This window comes from Bombus pyrosoma, linkage group LG10, assembly GCF_014825855.1.
Source record: "Bombus pyrosoma isolate SC7728 linkage group LG10, ASM1482585v1, whole genome shotgun sequence".
NCBI classification, from domain to species: Eukaryota; Metazoa; Arthropoda; class Insecta; order Hymenoptera; family Apidae; genus Bombus; species Bombus pyrosoma.
The window spans coordinates 4,568,792-4,582,257 of NC_057779.1; the positions used below are offsets into that span (position 1 = coordinate 4,568,792).

Below are 13,466 nucleotides of genomic sequence, written 5' to 3' on the forward strand. Positions count from 1 at the left end.
TGTCGACATCAAACACATTTTAGACCCCATTCCACTCGTGTTCAGGTACATTCTGGTAATCACCGGATGACCATGTGATAAGCGAAAAAATCGGAAGAATCAATTCGCGACATCGCTGCAAGAACGAGTATTCCGCTTGAAAAATCGTGCCACCGGTATACGGCTGTGGTTTCGTTGGGAAAATCCATGCTGTGATTTATGCATTGTCGTGCAGATTAAAAGAGGACGGCCGGGATACCAAAGTAGGAAGGAAATTCATTTAAGGATACTGGATACGCGGAATTTATTTGCAGGATGTCATTTCCGGTCATTCGAGGGAAAATAAAACGCGGTGCAGAATGTTTCGATCCCATCAACGAGAGATAATGAAGGGCCATCGTGTCACTGATGCATTATCCTGATGAACGCGCCGTAAATATTCGGCTACAGAGCGAAACGGCGCCGATTAATCAGCCGAATTCGAACACGCGGTTATTTAACGTTCGGATATGCGGAATACAGCCGATCGCCAACTGTTTCTATTTATTATTTAAGCACTCGAAAACGATACGGCCGAAACGGTAGGACGATACGATGCGGAACGGTTGAAAATGCAAAATTACGATGGCTCACGCGGTAAAGAAAGAAACAACACCGCGGGAGGTTCCGCGTAAATGGCAGCGTAGAGGAGAACGGAATGAAAACGTTAATTATGACGCGGCACGCTTAAGTGTCGCTATTTAACTCGGAATTAATCTGTCACGGAACGAGTGTGAAAAACTACCCGTTTAAGAGGCCGACTCTCTTGGCGGGTCGTTTGATTGGCAGCTCTCGAGGAGAGTTCCTCTTGAACGTCGTTGGTGCTCCCTCTCTCTTTTAAAAACCTCTCCGGGACTACTGGTGCGTTCGTATATTCGAGTCGGAAGCACGGCGCGATGCGGAGGGAACGAGGGGGCGCAAGAAGGAACGGCAGGGAAACGAAGGAAGACTTTATTTTCGGTGGCCCGATGACGCTGAAAGGCGCGAGCGTGGAAGAAGAGGAGGAACGACCCGTCGAACACCGAGCGTAAAAGAGCGCCGGAACGGGCAGGCTGGAGGGGACGAGACACGAAGAAAGCGAAATGTCCTCGAGACTCGGATAATGGCTCTGAACGCAGTCTGTGATTCGTAACAGTTTAACGTTTTATAGGAGCAACCTGATTGCACTCTGGGCCTGTGCCGTTGTAGCCGGTGTTGATTTTAATAAGTGCTTCGTCATTATGCCCGAACGTATTCGATTGTTCGACCTGTCTTCCAAGAGCAGGTAAATATTGAAGTACGATATTAATTTGCGTTCTAATTTGAAACTATTCGTAGCAAATAACATCGGAGAAATCCCAGCTAGCGTATATCTCATCGGAAACGTTGCGATCTAAGGTAAACGACGTCCGCCGAAACGCGAATACTGCCCGAGTGAAAACAAAGTTCTATCTATTTTGAAAACATTGTTACAGTGTACGCGTATGGGCCGATTTAACTCGTATTACGGGTTAAAATATCAATGTTTACCAGAAATTACGAGAACCGTCGACGTTAATTGCGCAATAACAATAATCACAACGACGCAACGTCTCGCGTATATTCATGCGTTAAAAATCGAAGTATCGTACGTCAATGTATAGAAACACGAAGCACGCTTGAAATCACATTTTGTCGGTGTAAAGGAAAACAGTATCGAGAGAAATCGAAATAAAAATGATACTACTAACGAGAGAACCTGATGTGCATTTCATGGCTGCGAACGAGATTTTCTCGGCACATAAATAAGCATAAAAAAAAAAAGAAGGGAAGGATAAAAAGTAACAACGTCGTCCACTAGATTGTACTTATAAATGTCTGAACGAAGGACAATCTAACGTCGAGGTAGAGGACAGAGAGAGACGGAGAAAGGCGCTTATTGTGCGCTGAACCATGTCGCCTTAGCGCACCGAGCAAAGTGAAACCTCCACAAAAAGCGTAAACAAAAAATAAACGTGACGAGGGTCAGTAGAACCTCCGTGTACGTCAACACCGCGTGAAAATACGACGTAAAACGAAGAATGGAATTTGTAACGCGAAGCATGGTGCAACAAGCGCATAAAGACGCTTCGAATCATTTCACGAGTGTACCGTTAATGACGCGACCGCCATCTTTAATGCGCGAACTTTTGGCGCGGATGCATCCCGATTAACGTTACGCGCTCGGATTATAGTGCGTCATGAACAAGTGAATATCGAGTGAAAACATCGCGATCCTCGTCTCTATCCTGGCTCTCGTGACGCAGTTTCGCGTTCAACGCATCACGAGAGTAGATAACTAAGACGGAGATTCGCGATAGCAATCAGAATTACGCGAATGTATAACCTAACCAAAAAAAAGGAGGGCGGCCGCGTAACAAAGAGGACATTTATGTTTGGTACTCACGATTGGAGACAGATGAAGTTGGATGGAAGAGTGAAGGTGCGAGAGAGACACATGGTGATTGTGTGTGTGCAGTCAGGAAGGAGACGCGAGAGAGAGAAGAAAGAGAAGGATCACGCGTGCGGTTCCTCGGTTGTTAGGTCGTCGTTACACAGGTTCTTAAAGGTCCCGTGGTCTGGCGTCTGGCTGTGTGTAGAGTGGAGTGTAGCGAGCGCGGGGTTCTCGGTGTCGCCGCTTCGGTCGGTGCGCGCGCAGAGCCTCGACCGGCGTCCGCCAGGAGTCGCTGGCGCTGTGGCCGGCCTCGGGCTGCGCGAGCGGGCCGTTCAGTCTAATTTGAACCGTCGCGCGCGCCCGACGCGGGGCCACCGACAATCCCTTCTCCGCCTCGACGTGACACGAGGCTCCTCGTGCATGCCGCGTGCAACACACGCGCCGATCCCCCGCACGATATTAACCGAACGCGTGCCCGCCATCCAGCACAACCGACAGAAGCATCGTTGCCATCGTAGAATCGGCGTCGAAGTTGAACCGTGTACTACAATCGTCTCTTCGGTCGCTCCTCCTCGCGAATCCGACGACCACGCTCGTTGCTCCGTTCACCGTTTGCCGAGAATTTTCGCTCGCAAACCAGCGTTTCGTGTTTCGCTCGTTCCCGTTCTTACGTTACTCGCGATTCGTTGACGTGCGCGATCGTTGTCGTCGTCGTCGACGACGTTAGTGCCGCGATCACCGCGAAACGTCGACAAGTCTGGACGGCAACGGGGAGGAGGAGGCGGAAGAATCGTGTGGTAAAACTGAACAGTGAAGTGCGTCGCGCAAGGGCTAGACTTCGACGGTCGACACTACCAACCGCGCGAGAGCCTCGTGAGTATATTTAAATAGTGTGTCTCTCTGGCTGGTCAGAGGAAGCCGACAGTTTCTTGGTCTTCCTCTTCGTCGTCGTCGTCGTCGTCGTCGTCGTCGTCGTCGTCGTCGTTGTCGTCGTCGTCGTAGTCGTCGTCGTCGTAGTCGTTGTCGTCGTCGTCGTCGTCGTCTTCTTCTTCTGCTTCGTCCTCTTCTTCTTCTTATTATTCCGCTCCTTCCTACGTCGTGTGTCATCATCCTCGGCTTTTCCTCGTTCGGAGTGCAACGTGATACGACGAGAGACCGAGCCACGAGATCGGGGGTGGCGCGAAATTCTTTATCAATTCTCGACAATTTATTTCGAGATACGGAAACAGTGCCGCCGATTCGCCGCCGGGAGAGTGCTCCAAAAAAACCAAAATCAAATACGGTCGAACAGTATCTCGGATGACTTGGATCGTATCGATTCGACAACGATGAAGGAGTAGTCGATTCAACGTGTACGCACAGGATACAACGATCGTCGATTTGGAGAACCAAGTCTCTCGATCGATCCGAAAAAGGTTTGAAATCCAACGAAAAAGTCGTAGAAGTACTGTATTATTTTCAATATAGGAGTGTCGCGTATATAAACAAAACTATTTACAACGCAGGCACAACATTAAGAAGGGACGACGGCGCCTGTTACGGATACGAGGAATCGCGAGCAGGATGTTATTCTCGATCGATCGACAGGATGATCGCGAGTTTTGAACTGTACTTCTCGATGCGGTTTAGAGGGAGTACAATCGCAGTAGCCGGCGGTCGTGATCGTTTGCGATAATCGCGAATAGACGCAGTACGATTTCGTACCGCGGTGTTCCTGTCGCATCCATCCCGAGGCATCAAGGATGAAGAGGACGGTACTAGGCTGGACGAAGAGCAGACAGCTGAGAATCTGTCCGATGGAAGTCCCGATGTTTTGCTGCTGCCGGTGGTACAACACCTCGTGAACGAGCGATTCTCATTATTCGACGACAGTCGTCTACGGAAGGAAGGAGACCTTGGTAGACGAAGGGGTCGCGAAGACAGCAGTTTCCGAGCGAATGAGGCTTCGCTGAAGATTGAACGCGAGCGAGAGACAGGAGGAGAGGGACGCGATATCGATAGCGAAAGAGATCTTCTCGCGAGATTTTTAGGCGAATTCGCGAACAAAGAAAGAGAAAGAGAAAGCACCAGAGAGAAAGAGACAGAAAGAGAGAGGGGGGAGAGAGAGAGTGTGAGAGATAGAGAGAAAGAGAGAAAGTGGTGTGTGCTGCGTTCGGGGTGACCGAGGTGTCGACCTCACCCCCGATTAAACCAGCAAGCAGGTCGGATGATGTGGGCGTCTCTGTTTTTGGCCGGGATCTTAAGCGGCTGGTGGGGCGCACTGGCGCTCGCTGCGGCACCCCCCGCCAATTGGAACTCCCTCGAGGAGACGTCGACGAGGACCACCAGCGACCATCCACCATCGATGAGCATCGCCGCCGTTGAAAAGCCCCTCGATTACCGTTTACCAACTTGGAACTTCGTTACGCGAACTATCGATATACGCGAGCATCGAACAGCCGACCAGACCCTCGCCCAACCTACCCGAGATTACAAATTACCGGTTGACGACGACGTTAAACCAACGTCGCGGCTTAACCAACGATCCGAACAACTTCGGAAGGAACAGCAAGGAAGAAGATCCGCCTCGAACTTGCAACTCGCCACCGAGAATGATAAACGGTTCGTTGCATCGGATTCGTGGACGTACCAGGAGATCGGTGACGAGGGTCCATCGTCGACGATCGAGCAAGCTTCTGGCAGCTATCGAACTCCGACTTTCCCGGTGGGAAACCTTCGTTCCCAGGATGCTTCGAAGAGATACACGACTCAGGAAGAGTTCGACGACTCGATACGCGACGTGTTCGTATCATCGTCGAAGCGGGTCAACCGTCGTCTAGATGACGAGACGGCGAACGTTTATCCAAAGATGGAGGAGACCGGATTGACCCAGCTACCTCGTCACTCGTCCACGCAAACACCGATTCTGCGTTCGTCCGGGACCGAATCGTCGATGGAGAGGCCGCGTGTCATCAGATCGACCAAGCAACGACCAAAGAACCGTACGAAAGCGGACTCGCCGAGAGAACAGCGACGAAGATGCCGGAACAAGGGTTGTCGTGGTCAGAATTGGTGTCCCGACGTGGACGTTGGGAACAGAGCTTATCTAGCGCCAACGGTGTTCGAGGGAAAAGCGAGAAGCATGTCCTCCGTGAGGAAACCAGGCTCGAACTACGCGGTGACGTTCGAGGTGAAACAAGTATACAAAAGTCAGCCCGGTTTCCAGCCGTTGCAAAAGAACGACAGCGTCAGGCTTCACTTTCGAGACAAATCGGCGCCCGGCAAGTCGACGGTCTGTGGCTACGACAACGATGGGAAGCAGCAGCAGCAGCAGCAGCAGCAACAACAACAACAACAACAACAACAACAACAGCAACGCGATAATCAGAGTGGTGTGGTGCGAGCCAATATTAAGAGGGGTAAAGTGTATCTAGTGTTTGTGAATCGCGTGGGACCCAGAAACTTCACGATCCTCGGTGAGCCGGTGATACGAAGCAAGAAGAACGAACAGGCGGTACAGGCTGTCATTCGACCGGATTACGGTGAGTACGATTATCATCTCTAGCCCATTAATCTAAGAGCTTCGCTCTCGACCGAAGAAACGACTATTGAGAACGATCGGGAGTTATTGCAGCTGCGTGCTTTTGATTCGCGACCCCCCGTGTCTCGTATCGCATCGCGTCGCGTTTACGGATGCGTATGCTTCAACTCCTGCTATTATTTTCACGCGTGAGCGTATTCTCGCATCCAACGATCCTATCGAAAACGCGCTATACCTCGGCCTGGATTCTGTCGAAAAATCTTCCACCGATACGATATCTGGTATCCTGATTTTTTGGATATCATACGCACGGATGCTTAGACGTTGAACCACCGTGACGTTTCTTCGATACGGTCGGATTATATATGATGGAAAAAACGCAGTTTGCCGTCCGTTAGAAACCTAATCCGCGCGCGATACAAGCTTGTAGAACGTCTTTCGGCTTCGGCAAAATCATTCCAGACAGTTAGAACCGTGAACAATAAATTGTAACCAAGCTTTGACGCTATTACTTATCGTATCTGAGACTCGTTTCTGGCTACACGAGTACGCCCACGTAGAAGAGAAGAGGTGCTTTCCTCGAGGCGCGTAATCGAGACGCGAACACGCGTATATTTAAACCGCCACGTAAGTTGGATCGCCTTCAAGTCGGCGTGCGTGGTTCGCTCGTTCGCTCGCTCGCTCACGCGAGCGTTCGACTACGAGCCACTCGTCGGTTTTCCGAACAGGCGACCGTCGACGACTACGATGACGACGTGATCGGGCATTTCCACCGGAACTCGACGCCAGAACGAGCGTAACGAGTCTCGAGTTTTGAAGGTGGTCCAATTTGCCCGCGGTTCAACGCGCTCCACTCGACTCCCTGCTCGTTCCCACCGTGACGATTCCCGGCCAAAGACTTGTTCGCGCTGTCCGATGACTACCGTGGCGGCGACCTTCCGCCACTTGATTTATCGCGATAAGTTGTGCGCCTTGGTCGACTCGGCTTCAGATATCGAAAGTAGCTCGTCACAGAACATCTGTGAGACTTTTGACGAGCCGATGTTCCGTTTCAACTCGTCGCGCACATGTGGTCTCCCTGTTTCGACCTGTAACGCACCGCGTTTTCCAACTTTTCGATCCATCGAGACGTTTCCTCGAATATTTATCATCTACTAGTTTACTCGAATTAGTCACAGCTAGGAATAATGTATTACCTTAGTGTATTGCGACATTCTGAGACGAGTTATCGATACCGCCGTGATCGCATAGATAACGTCGCGTCGCAGAATTAGCGTTGCTTGTACGTTCCGATACAGGCGAGTTAATGAGGAGCGTTTTGAGATATTCGCGCAACACGCGTTAAAGGAGATCAACGTCGCGAGATCGAGAAAATCGAAGCATCGACCGAAGCGTCGTCTATTCGAACCACGTTCGTTCAGATTCTGTTTTATTCGTAAAGCCGACGCTTTGCAAATATGTCGGACATTTTTCGATCGGGTTTGCTGGTGTGTACGGCGCTAAGGAAGGAAAGTTCTTTGATACTTCTTCGGAGTAACTTGGCTCTAGCGTCGTTAGCGTCGTTTTCGTCGTCCACTTTCCTCGTCTCGTTTACGACTTCGGAACTGTTGCGCTCGTTTGCCCAGCAGCCCAGCTCCAAACCCTCTTCACCTGTGCGTATTACACATCCGCCTTGACGCGTATCGAAAGTTTCCGGGACTTATCCCATTATCAAGCCTTGGAGTATCTCGTTTCGTGAAGAGCGGAGAGGAGCCGTCCCACTCGGCTAGAGACTCGGCTTCTCTGCCTCCGCTTAAACCGATTTATCATGTACGTCTGAACGTTGAGGGGTAAATTGGATTCTCGGGAGCTTCGAATCTTGATAATCTCGTCGAATCTTAGTCACAGATCGTTAAAAAATCTCGTAAACCTGAAACCTCCAGTCTTTTCTTATCGAGAATTATTTCGCTCTTATTTAACGATTCTCGCGAATATTTGATTTTGCTTTGTTAAGCATTCTCAAAGTATTTTCTTGAGAAGGGCAGATTTTTAAATAAACCACCTTTCCAAAATGAAAAGCGTATGACTCGTAGGAAACGAGGGGTGCAGAAGTTGGGCGTGAAAAGAGGCGCAAACGCTTCTGGTGTCCGGCGACGCGACGGTTCGTTGATCCGCGATCCGCAAAAGCGGGTCCGCCAGCCCTTCTCCCAGTTGCCGGTGACTAAGCCAGACGGGGGGACCCGGGACGTCAATTATAAGGCCTTAATCGGAAACCCGTCCTTACTTCTGTTGGCTTACACTCGGCCATGCCACCCGAGTGAGACAGCGGGCGAAGAAAAACGGAATATCGAGAGCATAGTCGTGTCGCGCGCGACTATCCTCGTCGTCACGCGCCCCAAGTCCCTCGGATACCTGCGACTGTTATCGTATCTCGACGGTTGTTCTCGCCTTTGGCCAACGCGATCCGTTGCTTCCAAGGGAGCGCTTGTCTTTCTTCAGGCTTCTACGAGATTCCGGACGACTCTCTTGGGGATACAGGTTGCACGGTACAAGAATCTGCCGCTACTTGCAGCTCGAAATCCATCGAGAGCTATTAACGAATTCGCATGTTGAATCTCCGTTTCGGCAGTGATCAATGATCAGAGATGTGAATCACATTTTCGTAAATAAGAGTTCTCCGATAGTAATTGCAACTAACTGCGAATCGTGAAAACGTATCAGCACCGAATTGTTTCGGGTCAACACCGTTCGTCTCCGTTTAAATGTCTACTCCTACGATTGATGAACTTCCAAGCGTAATCTCGAGAGCGATAAGCACAGGGTATTTAAAGCCGTATCTGTAGTTTAAAAAGGGGGAAGCGTTTAGTCATGTGCCGCAAAATGTCACACGGTCTGTCGTTGTTGTCTTGGTACATTGTAACACAACGTTCGTTAGGCGGGACTAATATTAATCCTATTAATATGAGAACCTGTAAAACCGATGAAACCGGGAAAGGCAACCGAGTACAGATCGCATAACCATAGTGTCGACCATTTTTCGGAAGCGGTCTCGCCGGGCAGATTAAGAGCTCGCGTTCGCAGAAATTTCTACGTGCTATTCTTAGATCGTGCACCGTGTATGCAGCGATTGCGCATTATGGTGTAACTACGAGTTCAGCGGCGCGATATCTGGTTCGTTCCTTCGATCGTTCTTGTGGCACACGCGATATTGCGTTATCGCGCAAGAGACTAGAATCTTCGGGCGCAATGTGTCGGCACGATGACAGGTCCTAAAAGGGACGCGTGCAACGTTCAGGGCTACGAGTTATTTTGGCATTTACCGCGAGTACCGTCGAGCGTGCGATGCAAGCACATGCGGGTGCTGGTTAATCGTTTCGATACTTGTAATTTCTCGGTAGGGAGCTGCTGTTCTCTGCATGAACGAAGTCTAATCAGAAAGCTCCAATTTTCAAGTATTTTCACCAGGAAACGAAAATGTAATCGCGTTGATTTTCACGACTTCATCTACTGCTAGATAGAGAAATCTTTGATCGAGGCTGCGCAGCTGTCGCCTGCGAAGCAACGAATTACTATAGAAATTAATTGACGTCAATTATCGTTGCGTTCGACGGGTGTATGTAGGACGCACCATCGAGTGTCGGTGCACGGTGCAACGGTGCTATGGTGCAACGGTGCTTCGGGCAGATAGTTAAAAGACCGATCCTTCGAAAATAACGATCGTCTTGCTGTGACACTTTTGATCAAAGACACTTTTGAGCGCGCCGTTGAAATTCGGTTCATTCCTTTGGTTACGCGTTTTCAAGTGGCTAATCGCGTAGACGATATTGGATGCCTCTGTTTAAAACGAGTAACGGGCAACGCGATGCCCCCATGTCAACCTTTACCTGTTACTGTCCATGAAATTAATAGAAGCGTCTTTGATGTATCGCTCGCGACAGCGTATTTCGGGAATTGTATATGGGTCAGCGTTGGCTTCGTTCTTTCCCATCTCCTATTCCGTTGTACGCTCACAGACGATGGATTAGCGCGATGTAATTAACGTGAATTAGCTAAATGAAACGCCTGGTTCGATCAAAGAGAATTTCGACTATTCATTTCTGCGAAAGTCGGTGTCTCGTGATAGTCGATCGATAAAGCATAATTGGCAACTTAGCGGGAACAGAGCTCGTACATCGGACACGAGATTGATCGTCGAAGGAAGGGGAGTAAGGCACAAGGGCATCAGGAGGAGTAGCAAAGAGACGGATAGAGAGCGAGAGATGGAGAGACAAAGCAAAGCGAAAGAAAGGACTGGGTGAAAGAGGAAGGAAGAACGAAGAAAGGAGTAAGGGAGAGAAGTGGGCCCGCGAGGCGGGCAAGAGGAGGGAAATCGGCACGTACGTATCCAGAGCACGTACGGCCCTGTGCCCATACTCAGAGGAACCCGCAGGTACGCTCTATATACCGTGGACTGTGGACGGTGGCTCACGCACAGACAGACGGTCGCACACGCACGTGCATAGCTAGAGGTGGGGTATGCGAGTGGTCAGGGTGGGGGACCACACGTGTGGTGTGTGTATACACCGTAGCGGCGAGCAGGTAGACTGCTGGGCGGCCGGCGATCCAGCCTCGAGCACGAGGTCTCCGAGGTGATCCGCCGCCGATCTGGAGAACCGGTGCTCTCGATGCTGCGCTCCACCTGGCTCGCTCGCATCGAAATTAGTTTACCCGGAATGCGATTGTAGCGATGCGCTGCGATGCGTTCACCGCGCGACACTCGGATCGTTTCTCGTTCGCGTTCCACGGCTCGGTTCATTCCTTCCTTTGGAAAATTAATTTACAGATAAGATTAATTGGCGAAAGAGTCAGGACGAGGGATCGGCAATTGGATCGAGAGCGTGACACCGCCTTGTCACGCCCTTTCATTGGTCCGTGGAAATGCCACGTTTCCGTTGGAATTTCTCGACTTTCGAGAGCGTTTGTAGATAGATAGAAAAGAACGAAGAAACGATGAAACTTCTTTTCGGAGTGGAATTTATAATCTCGAATCGATGATCGGCGCTGCAACAAAACGTAATACGCGTATTTTGGAGTAGAATTTGAATAGCAGCTCCAACGCGTTAATACGTTCAGGTTTAACGTAATAATTCGATCATGATAAATGGACGCAGGTCTATGTCGAGCGGCCGATTCAACGGTACGAACTGGAACACGGAATAAATTGCGGCATGTCGTTCGCTATGTCGACGATCGAGTAGACTGCTGGGCGACTGCCGATCTAACGTGGCCGGTCACTCGAGCGTGATTATTTTTAGCGATCCGAACGACAAGCGATCAGTGAACGGTGAACCGCATCGATGGTTCGTGAACGGCACGGCGCACAGTCCGCCTGTCCGTTCGCGAACATAGCAGAGATTTTTCCACAATAACGAAACCTCGATATTATCACGGAGCGACGCGATAAGATCTATCCTCGCGATCCTCTTATCGCGCGAATTTCGTCGAATTGTGGCCGGCGATGGAATGTTTCGCAAAAGAACGGATTATACGCGAAAGAACGTTCTCGGTTTCAAAAACGACGAGCTTCTCGAAAAATGTGAAACTCGTGGTTGATTAATGTCCACGAATCGCGACGAATCTCCGTGGTCGGTGATAAGGAACGACATGCATCATTTCTGGAAGGAAGAAAAGTTTTAATATCGTCCAGCTCGCGAAATTTATGGTCCCCTTTTCTCCACTGGGGAATTGGCCGGTGTTCGCAATTCGATGGCGTTTGCGGAAATGTTTTCCCTTCGGTGTTCCGTCTCGTCGTACAGGATTGGGATTCACGAAATTGGCACAGCTGGCAGAACAGTTGCCGTAGGACAATCAATGTTCCCGAATACAATGCGATAATTTGCTATCGCTTGTCGCCATCAACGATTGAATTACGGGCATATTATTATCGTACCGGCGCATTTCTGACGCTTGACTACTTCTGCCATGGACAAATGTTCGCGTGATTAACGATGCCTCGATTGTCCCTTCGGACTCGTCGATTTTTCTTCCCGCTCAAAATCGCCAAAAGATTCTTCCATCGTCGAAAAGACCGATCGTTTTTTTCTTCTGTGCAAATGCGAAACGGAACTCGCGATGAATATTTTTATGGTCGCGTATCACGGTAACGAGGTGAATGTTAAGATATCGTTAATCTTTAATGACTGGTAGCTGGCAACAATTCGAAGCCGCGACCCGCTTTCGCGAAATTCAAGGTTTCAAACTTGAAATCAACGCACGCGCTTCGCGACCTGTGCGACAGACCGCTCGATCCACAGTGTCGTAATAATCACGGTATAAGCGGTAGATCGATCGATCCATCGGAGAGGACGAACCTCGCTCCTTGTTATCAGAAAGCCTGCGCGAAAGTAGGGGAAAAAAGCAGCCTAAACTGCGACGCAGCGTTCCGAGAAACACGATTCTCCGGGTCTCTCTCCACTCGACTCGTCTACCCTTTTCTACTATCCCGTGGAAAACGCTTCGGTATCTCGTTAAAAACTCGGTAAAAAGTTGGAGTTAGGATCCCCCTCCATGCTCCCCCTTTTTTTACCTCCTCTCGTTTTCTTTTTAACCTCGATTTCAACCTCCGCCACGAACGAGCCAACAAAAAAAAGACAGCCTGTCGATAACATGTGTTTTCCCTGCCGGTTAAGCCGCCACCCCTTCTCCCGCGACTCCGGCTTCTCTCTATCAGTTGCCCTTCCTACACACGCTTCTTTTCTAGTCGGAATAAGGGATGAGCCGGCTTAAAGAATCGTAGATTGAATATCACGGCTGCGAGACTGGCGGCGGCCACAGCATGCGGATACGCCCAGCGATTTGTATGCCGAACGCGGTTGACTATTTCACCCTTCCGTGAGCTCGCGCTTTTCCTTTCTTTTTTTTTCATGCCTCTTCTTTTCTTCCACTTTTGCGCAGATTTCTTCGCTCGTCCTATATTCCAGACGAGGCTGCTCCGTTTCGTATACCGCTTATAGATCACTATGATCAATTTACGCTCCGGCAGCCGTGTTGTTCTTTTTTCGTCCGTTGATTTCGCTCGATCGAGTTTCCCGCCGTTATCGCGCCCCACCGTTCGCCTTCTTCCATCTTCGTTGGCATTCTTCTTTTATTCGAGATCCGAGAAAGCACCCTGGCGCGATTTCTGCATACGCGAAGGTCGGCCGAGCAGTTTCCACGGGCGAAAAAATATACTTTGAGAAGACGGCTGACGCAACGCGGCTAGGAGCTGGTAGATCAGACGTCCGGTCCGTTGTCGCGGTTATAAATAACCTACTCACGGAGTATTATTTCCGAACGGTCTAGAACCCATTCGGATCTATGAAAGAGGTCACGTAATGCGAGCGTGGAAAAAGGAGGAAGTAGGAAATCTGTAGCCGCAGCTTCGACTCAACGAACGTTTTCGCCACACGGAAGCACGATCCAACAGCTGCGGTCGCTCGAAAGTATCCTACTGAAATAATAAAAAAGGTAAAATGTCGCGCGAATTCGCAGAACAATGAACCCCAGCCAGGAAGTATTTCGTGTCAACGAAGGGTTCGC

At 50.0% G+C, this 13,466-nt stretch overlaps 1 protein-coding gene across 7 annotated transcripts in view; it reads left to right on the forward strand.

Moving 5' to 3' along the window:
- Positions 1-2,188: 2,188 nt before the first annotated feature.
- The window catches only part of LOC122571467 (protein vein), a 198,657-nt gene continuing 187,379 nt past the window's right edge, over positions 2,189-13,466 (forward strand). For 5 of the 7 annotated variants that reach the window (XR_006318061.1, XR_006318062.1, XR_006318060.1 and 2 more), the window contains exon 1: positions 2,189-5,931. Coding sequence is in view for 4 of the 7 variants with exons in the window: in XM_043735235.1 (XP_043591170.1) it covers positions 4,617-5,931 (1,315 nt within the window). In the remaining 3 variants the exon portion in view is untranslated. The remainder of the gene's footprint in view (positions 5,932-13,466) is intronic. The other 2 variants (XM_043735233.1, XM_043735234.1) reach the window with 2 other exon arrangements.